The 9,220-nt window shown below is 44.4% G+C and overlaps 1 protein-coding gene across 1 annotated transcript in view; it reads left to right on the forward strand.

Annotated features, from left to right (window-relative positions):
* The window catches only part of LOC131889549 (voltage-dependent calcium channel type A subunit alpha-1-like), a gene marked incomplete in the record, with an annotated part of 47,109 nt that overhangs the window by 2,104 nt on the left and 35,785 nt on the right, over positions 1-9,220 (forward strand). The window contains 7 exon segments of the mRNA XM_059238677.1: positions 257-827; positions 917-1,056; positions 1,256-1,362; positions 2,374-2,529; positions 4,485-4,705; positions 5,631-5,734; positions 8,699-8,814. Coding sequence (XP_059094660.1) covers positions 609-827; positions 917-1,056; positions 1,256-1,362; positions 2,374-2,529; positions 4,485-4,705; positions 5,631-5,734; positions 8,699-8,814 — 1,063 coding nt within the window.

Here is a 9,220-nt window from a genome sequence, read left to right on the forward strand (position 1 = left end):
ATGAAATACGATGGAATGGAAGAGAGTTGACTAATGTTGCTTACCCAAGGTAGTCATGTTTACTTTCTTGAGGTCTCCCAAGTCAAAACTACGTCTTTAGTGGCCACAGTGTTGCTCAATGAGCGACATACCCGACAAAAAAAGTCTCACAATGGCTTCTTTTCTTGCCCTTCTAAGTACAGTACAATACACACCCGGTACCTGAATGTATCTGTGACTTCCGATTTCATCAGACCCGAATGATCTCCTCTTTCAGGGTCGCGATGTATCCGATTTTGGCGTTCATGAGAAGTGGAGTTGGCGATCATCCCGAGCGCGACTTTCTCGAGGTCCGAAGTTCGAGGTCATCTTAGACCTGGGAGCATCCAGCAAGGGAAACCAAGGCATAGTGCCTCGTAGATCTAGCCCTTAGCTAATGCCGCCATTCTCCGGACGGGCCTTCTTGTTCCCGACGGCCTCTCAAGTTGCTCTCGAGGCCCGCCCGTACACGCCATCGGTGGGTCTAGTGAGCAACGGGCCTCCGACCCCCCTTCCCACCATCACCAGCCCGACCCCCACGCCTCTTCCACTGCCAGCCTTGACGCTCGGCTCAGTCGCCTTAGCGGAGAATGGTACGGAGATATGCGTCTCGCGCAGCTGTAGATCAAGGCCCAACCTCGCTATTCCTGTTCACCTCGTCCAGTCCGTTGAGAAGGTTGGTAACATGGTTCGTCAACACCCAGCTCTTCGAATGGACCATCATTCTCACCATCATAGCCAATTGTGTCGTAATGGCCTTGGACGACAAACTCCCTTACGGAGACAAAACAGTTCTCTCCATGAAAATGGTACGGATTTTTCACGTTACTCAAACTGACGCACGTGTATGGTGATGGTTAGGAATAGCTCTATTTATGCCTTAATTTACATATTGTAGGAAGACCTGGAACCGATCTTTATGATCATTTTCACCATCGAAATGTGCACCAAGATTCTAGCCCTGGGTTTCATTCTGCACAAAGGCAGTTACATGAGGAACTTGTGGAAAATCATGGACTTTGTGGTTGTCACGTCGGGGTGAGTTGGGTAGATTCTCTACCTGAACTTAATCATGACGTCACCATGTTTTTCCCCTACCTGTCTCTATATTTCAACTTTGTTTGTAGTGTACGGTCTTTTGGGTCATTGAAAAAATACTACTTTCGTCAGAGTACTCCCCGCCCCCCCCCAACACATCTTTGTGTTAGTGGAATAAAACTTTTATTGTTTGCTTCAGTTTTCTGCCCATGATGCTCCCAGCTGGCTCCGAGGACAGCATCAACCTAAACACTCTAAGGACATTCAGAGTCCTCAGGCCATTAAAACTCGTCTCAGGAGTACCAAGTAAGTACTAACTCCTAAGGCCACACGCACCACTATACATTCACACTATGGCCACCACCCATCTCCCCTCCTCCTTCACAACCTCTTCCTTTTCCTCTCCACAACCAACACCGACACCATTACCTTGGTTATTCAATTATTTATCTTCTAATCGTGCCCTCGTGACTTGTGGAAATACACACTACTAGCATTGAACCTAGGATACTACATAGTAGGCTCTAGTGAAAGGACTCTTTTCCTTTGATAGTACATAGAGTCTGGAAGATCTTGAAATGGAACACCGACTTCCCCACCGCACGGAAGACGTCTTTTCTGCCTTTATTCTGGCTAAACCAATCGCAACTTTTATTACAGTCAACGAACTTTTTGTAGTTTCGAGCAATCCTTCAAGGAAATTGCCCATGCGTGGGAAAATAGGCAAATAAATTAGGCTTTCAATGGCCATGATAAATAAGATGAGAGCTGCGCCACATTCATCCAAAAATAAGACGTCATTTGTTCAAAAGTTATGTGTACGTTTAACAATCTTAACCTCCAGCTACCCACCGCCGAATGTTGGTGTCAATTCATGTCTATGACATAAGCTATGAAAGCTACATAATGATATCGTGATATCAGGAATAAGGTTTTTGGCGTAATCACCATCCTAGTGCAGTTACGCCACACTTCGTACGAACATTGAAAATTGACGCAGGATAGAAATAAGTGCTACAGAACGCAATAAACTTTGTGTGAATGGAAATTTGTTTCTAAGCACTGGGTCGATAGCCATTTCAGCGCAAGTTTATACGGATGCCCGAATAGCAACTCTGAGATTAGGCAATAATCTGAAATGTAAGAACTGATTGACGAGGTGGCAAAACAGGAATACAACAAAAAGCTGGAGGAATTGCGGAAATGACTGCTTTGTGGTTTTTCGTTTTCACCAACGATATCTTTTTTGTGCGTGGTATTTTGTTTTGCACGTAGCAGCAGCAGCAGTCTTTTCACCTTTTCTGTCGTTTTTTTTAGGCTTGCAAGTGGTTATGAGCTCCATTGGAAAGGCCATTGGACCCCTGGTGAACATTGCTTTGTTGTTGCTCTTCGCTGTCATCATTTTTGCCATCATCGGCCTCGAATTTTATGCTGGGGCGCTGAACAAAACCTGCTACCAATTGGACGACTTAGGTAAGCTCCTTCCTTCTGTGGTCGCAGTGCCTCTTCTAATACCATTGCTCTCTCTCTGGTTCCGCCATTGGTTATCAGCGATGATTCATTGCTTCAATTGTGAGCATGGCCGTTCGTCTACCACGGGTTCGATAGACTCAGTGTGTGTACGTAAGCATATACAACGTGCTACATGTACATATATGCGACGACGAGCATGGTATTCCTGAGGCATGAGCAGACCCAGAAAGACCGAGAGGCTGAGGGAGAGAGAACTTTCGGTCTGTGATTTAGAACATGGGTTATGGCACTTTTTGGGGAGGAGTGGTGCCGAACTGAGTGGTTGTTTTTGGCAGATATCTGATACAAGACCACCCCTGGCGACCTAAAATTGGAACACTGAGGGAGCCTTTGATAAGTTGCATACAATCCGTAGACAAGACAAGCGCTAGTCGACCTATGAAGCGAATTGGCCAAACAAAAACAACTCTCCCAATCAAAACAATCAAAACAACGCCGACCCCGAATGTGCTCCCCTCTCTTATCCTCAAAAATGCAGTCCAACCCAAATCAAATGGTTCGACTAGGATTGGTTTGGACCAACTTGAAGGGACATAGACTGCCAAAGCTGGCTTAGATTGACTGTCCCACCTCATTCATCATGGTGATATCGTATGATCCCAAAGGGAAAACGGGAGGGCTTTTTTGGTCCGTTCTCAGAGCTGCTGGCAAAGAAGGAAGATCCATTTTCTCGTCTTCTCCGAATGCTCAAGTAGGTACCACCACAAGGCAGAAAGCCCTCTTCCATCGTACCTTGAGTCATCGTGGCATTTCCTGAGCTTAGAGCTCTTTCCACGAGGTCTTGAAGTCTTGGGTCTCTCGGTTTCGACAAGGAGCGCTCGAAAGTTAAGGGACGAAGCGAAAAGGGATAAGAATGGGAAATGAAGGGAACGAACAAATAATGACATGAATGAGACAATGGATGAGATTATCGTCTAATTTTAGTTCGTAGAATTACTCACAACAGATTCACTAACCGTTTTTCAAGGGCCGTTCTTTCGAGGGCCCAAATAGTAGTTAACGTTATCTTGCCCCTTTTTCTGCTCGAGTTAAGTGGACTTACTCTCCTGGCAAGATCACGAAACAAAATATGTCAGATGTTTATCAACGTGTAAAGGCTATTTTCTGCCTTGGAAAAAGGCCATTTAAGCTGTCATTGCCTGGCACTTGATTGGAGCAGGCAGCCAAAACATTTGAGATTTTTTTTCGTTGGGGTTTGACGCCCAAACCAGTATATTACACAATACTTGTGAGCACAAATCTCTATAAACTAGCTCACTGACATTCAAAATGTCCTTTTGACTTTTGGATTTATAAGAATGAACCCGTCTTGCGGTAAAAATAGGTAATCCAGTTTTTGTCGCCAGTGATGCCTTTCGATGTTTTTGCTCAATCATAATTGCAACATTCTCAAAAAGACCCTTTCGTTTTGGAGACATTCCTTCCAATCATTCGAATTGAAGTAGTCAAAGATGAAGGAGAGCCAGAACACGGTTTTGGCAAGTCGGTGAGTTTCTGCTGAAGACGCATCTTCTTTCAAGAGTTGAAATATGACTGCGAGCCAATCTTGCGACATTCAATGTCTGGTGTTCCCATCATTTTGGGTGGGTTGAATCTGGCAACTTTTTATTTTGCCACGGTTGCTGCGGTATTCTAAATAATAGCAACAGCAACAGTAATAATAATATACGGCTCTAAACCCAAGAAAACCCTGGCTTACAAGCTTGGCCGAGCTTCGCTACCTAATCAAATCAAGCATTGTGAACATACATGCCTCATCCACTGAAACCGCCCATTCGTGTGTTGTTGTCGTTGTTGTTGTTGTTGTTGCTAGTGGTGGTTGTGGTCTTATCGTTTGAATGAATGTAAGTACGCTTGCGTGTATGACCAATTCACTTGCTTCTGTTTATCTCCAGGCCAAATTGTGATAGACGGATCGAATGGCAGTCCGTGCTTCCCTGGCCCTCCAGAAGATGCTCCCACGGGAGCCTACACCTGCGAGAAAGACACCGCCATATGTCTAGAAAAGTGGGAAGGTCCCAACGATGGCATCACCTCCTTCGACAACATCGGTCTGGCCATGTTGACGGTATTTCAGTGCGTTACCATGGAGGGATGGACTCCGATTCTATACTCGGTACGTATGAATGTACTGGAAAACCCAAAAACGTTCAAACAATCCGCAGGATAACAAGAAAAATGCATCAGCCGTAACGTTAAATGATAGCGCCCACTGCATGCATTTACCCTCCTAGGGTAGGCCCGCCATGTTGGTTCTATTCATGGTATGAGAGTTGGCTTCAAACCAAAGGTTGTGGGAAAAGTACTCCAAACCACCGCAAAAGAAAAGTGACCCATTTTCTCCCCAAATGGGACCTTTCTGCGAGGTTAGCCTTCCAGGAATGGAATTGCTCCTCCCCACCTAAAAGACGCACGGCATTTGTAGAGAACTAAGCGGTATTCGCTTTGAGGTTCGAAGATGGAGACACTAAGAAATGTTGTCAACAAGAAAGGATAGGATGTTATTTGTTGTCTGTACTTAGTTGAATGAAATGAATGTATCTGAGCCATTTTGACAAAACGTCCGTTTCCATTCAATACCATGCTAGCAGAGATTTCAGCGACGTAGGAATGGATGTGATGGGAATCTGAAAGTTCCAAAAATTGGGAGTTATGACGGAGAGTGTGATGCTCACGGAATGTACCTCGGTATTTTGAATGCTCGTAGATGGGGGAATAGTTTGACGATACCTAGAGCTTCATGCAAATATATCTTGCGCACCTGTCAAACTTGGCAAGATTTGTTACTCGCTTTCAACTCGAGAGGAGGAGTGAGTGCCCATTTTCAAATTGGTTAAATTCGATAAATCTGAAAGAGAAAAAAGTCAGTCCCAAGCTCTCGAAGTGGAGGGAGGAGGGGAACAAGGCCGAGGATTTTCGGATTTGGCAGCCCCTATGAATTGAATGACGGAGCCAAACACATTCCTTTGATGAAAGCAACTCAACATGACAAGGTCATATTCACATTTTTGATCGGTTTTCCGGCCTATCTCTCTTTTCAGACCAACGATGCTATCGGGAGCGCCTTCAACTGGGTCTTCTTCATTCCCTTGATCGTGGTGGGGAGCTTCTTCATGCTCAATCTGGTCCTGGGTGTCCTGAGTGGGTAAGTCCGTCCGTGCGTCCGTCCGTTCGTCTGTCCTTGGCTGGGCGACCAGGTCTGGTGTGCTAGTCCTCAATGTGATACTGTATCTGAATAAGGCGATGTTTGTGTCAGATGAGGTCGTTGCCATCGTGGTATTATTAGTCCCAGTCATCATAACTCGCATCTCTTCTACTAGTAGACTCGCGCTCTCGCAACTACGTACTGTTTGTACCACTACCTACATAGAACGATCCGCTTGGCTTAATAGGATAGATGGCAATCAGCATCATCTGGAATGATCAGAGTCAGAAACTAAAACCGGACAGCTTTTGAAAATTAAGAGAGTATCGCGAAGCTTGTCAATCTTTACTACTAATCTGCTATTTCGGGTTGACCTCATTTGTGCGAGGCACTCATTGGGACGAGCCAGTCGTTCAACAATGAGGAAAAGGGAGAGAAACGAAGAGAACGGGGGAACAGAAAGAAAGGGAGGGGGGTTTTCATTTCTTTTTTTTTTTTGCTTTTCCAAATGATTAAATTCCATCTCCAGACCTTGTTCTTTTTTTAAACCCAAGACTGAGGAGGGAACACTAGAGAGAAAGAGAGGCACAGTTCCACTCAATGGGCCCTTTTCTAATAAAATGGCTTTTCTCGGTTTTGACTGAGTGCAATGAAGGCTTCTGGGGTTGCCGACGCCTCCCCTCTCCTCTTCCTTCTCCTCTTTCTCTTTCGTTGTCGTTCTTTTCGTCCTTCGACTACACTGTCGGCTCGTCTTGTGGCCTTGCTTTTGCCTTCTCTTCGTTCTCCTTTTCCTTTTCCCCACATCTTCCTTGCTCCTCCTTCCTCCAAGCACCTTGATCTCGGCTTCTTTCGTCTTCCCCTTCTGCCTCTCCTTCTTTCTTACACTAGGGGCCTCTTCGGTAGTTAAGAAGGCGCATATTGTGCAGATCTAAGAACTTGGAACCATCTCCACTCGTTGGTTCCATGTTCGTCTTACCTTGATACTGAAAAGGCAAAGCAGTGGGCTAGTGAGAAAAGGTTCGGAGACTCTCGATCCAAGATGAAGGCGCAAGATTTGGGAATCCAACTCAAAAGAAAATGGTTTCCAAGTTTTTGGGGGTGAAGGGATGGCTGGATGAGCAATTAGTTAATATGCACTAGGAGACCGAAAAACCAGAACTCAAAGCCCACAGACAAATGGACTTTACTTGGAAAAAGGACATATGTATAGTACGCGTACTTGCTCGTTGAGTTCTATCAAGTTAAACGCGTAGGTCCTTGTATTTAAAGTTTGTCTTCCTGGAAGTACTTTCGACAAACCAACTCAAGTGATGGTTTTGAAGTTTTGAAGAATCAGAACCTTGTTACTTGAGTTAAAAGGGGGTCAGCCACACTGGGGAATTAATTCCAAACCAAAGATTTCCACTTAATTTCCGCAATGATACTCACATTATCGAAAGTAAATCATGTGCAGCGTAAAGAACAACCAAGAGTAAGGTTAGACATTCGGTCCATTTAGGCTTGTGGCCTTAAGCATCGTGTCTAATGGCAAAGCATACAGAATATTTTGTGATGGCAAGTGACAGAATAAAGTCACTCTCTGTTCATTGATGGAAAGCTATCAATCTAATGAACAAAACATTTTAACATTTTTATTCATCGTTACAAACTTCTTGCATGATCAAGGGCGAGCTTGTCGAGCGAAAACATCTGATTAATTCATCTGATCTCGAGTTTTGTTCATGGAAGCCGTCAGCAACTTAGGGTTTGATTGTCGACTCTCACCTATTAACCACTCGGTCGAAGGGAAGACTATTCCCACGAAAGAAAAATGGACCTTCGAAGTATCCACGAATGTTTCGAATGAAAATTACTGTCTTCCAGTTCAGTCCACATTCACAACTGCTGACTCTGAGAATCACCACTCAGAGCAACGGCTCTTGATGTACTAGCTTTTAGTGTAAGGGAGAATCAACGACGAGGGGTTTCACCCCGTTATATAGCCCGTATGATGTTTTAATGACAGTGTCAATGAGCCGTATTGAGTTGGAGCTCTCGTTGGAAATAGCCGTTTGAACAAATGGAAAGATTCCATTCTGACGTTTGCATATCTATGTTTGTGTGCCGTACTTAAACAACGCTACTGCCATCATAATAATGGCCACGGCTTAGTGCGATCTAGCAAACCCCCGGTTGACCACCTTGGAATATTGCTGGTCGAACCGTGATCTGCATACCAACGAGATGAAAGAAAGAAACCACTCAGAATGCATAAAGCAAGCTCTAGACCCATTGTGAGGGCTATGGATAATGAATTTTTACCTCTAATGTGTATTCCCTAGCGAGCGAGGCTACCAACATGCTTTTTAACCACTTCATTACACCTACGTAAAAGAAGAACTTCCTCAGCCTTGATAAAAAAAGAAATGACACTTCCTCCTGATTAAGTTTCCTTCCCACTGGGTATCGACAAGATGTATCCTCGAACTTGCTAAACCATGGGCAACGTGATTGATGTCGTCCAAGTATGGTTTTCTCTCGATCCTTTTTTTTATGCAGGTTTTGAGTTCATGTGGATTTTGAGAGAAAAAGCTAAAGCTCAGACCACCTTGGGTCGATAATAATTATCCATAATAAGCAACATTGCTGCCGTAGTCGTAGCCATCCTCGTTAGTCAAAGATAATGGCGAGGTTGTTGTTACAATTAGCAGGATAGCAATATGTACAGTATGCATAGAAAAATGAAGTAATGAAGGAGGGGAATCAGATATGTTGCCCTCAAAATAAGTATTTGTATTCTTACTTCCGAACGTAGTGTGTACTTTCAGTACAGTCTCCGTGCTACAGTGTGTACTACTGGCTTTGTGATTCGTCAGAAGATTGTTCCTTTTCTAACTATCGGCCAAACATGCAGTATCTTTAGGTAGCACAGCGCTATTCACCTTTTGTATCTCTTGTGCGTCTTCTTTTTCTGTCCATATCCAGAGAATTTGCCAAGGAAAAGGACCGCGTCGAGAGCAGAGCGGGCTTTTTGAGGCTCAAAGAGAAGCAGCGACTCGACATGGAGATGGACGGCTACATGAATTGGATCTGTCGGGCAGGTAAGCACAGACGATGATGATGATGATGGTGATACAGCCACCAGAGGAATGACAGACACCCAAACCGTGGCGGACCAACCCCCTACACGACGACATGTTGGCCAATCTGCATCCTAAACTCACATGCACCCTTGCATACGTAGATCAGCATGACATTGACACTTCATTCTCTCATTCTTTCATATAATTATTCATTCAGTCATTCTTTCTCTGTATTTTTGGCACGATATGGAAATCGATCCACGTAGTAGGAGTACGATGTGCGTCGTTGAATTGATTGAAAGGCACCATGGGCCACATCATTTACCGATCGTTGCGGTTAACGCTATTATATTATATACAAGATTGTTCGTGTTCAATGGAATGATGAGTGGCTTGCATGACCTTTAAATGTTCTCATCAACGT

Source organism: Tigriopus californicus, chromosome 10 (genome assembly GCF_007210705.1).
Source record: "Tigriopus californicus strain San Diego chromosome 10, Tcal_SD_v2.1, whole genome shotgun sequence".
Classification (NCBI taxonomy): domain Eukaryota; kingdom Metazoa; phylum Arthropoda; class Copepoda; order Harpacticoida; family Harpacticidae; genus Tigriopus; species Tigriopus californicus.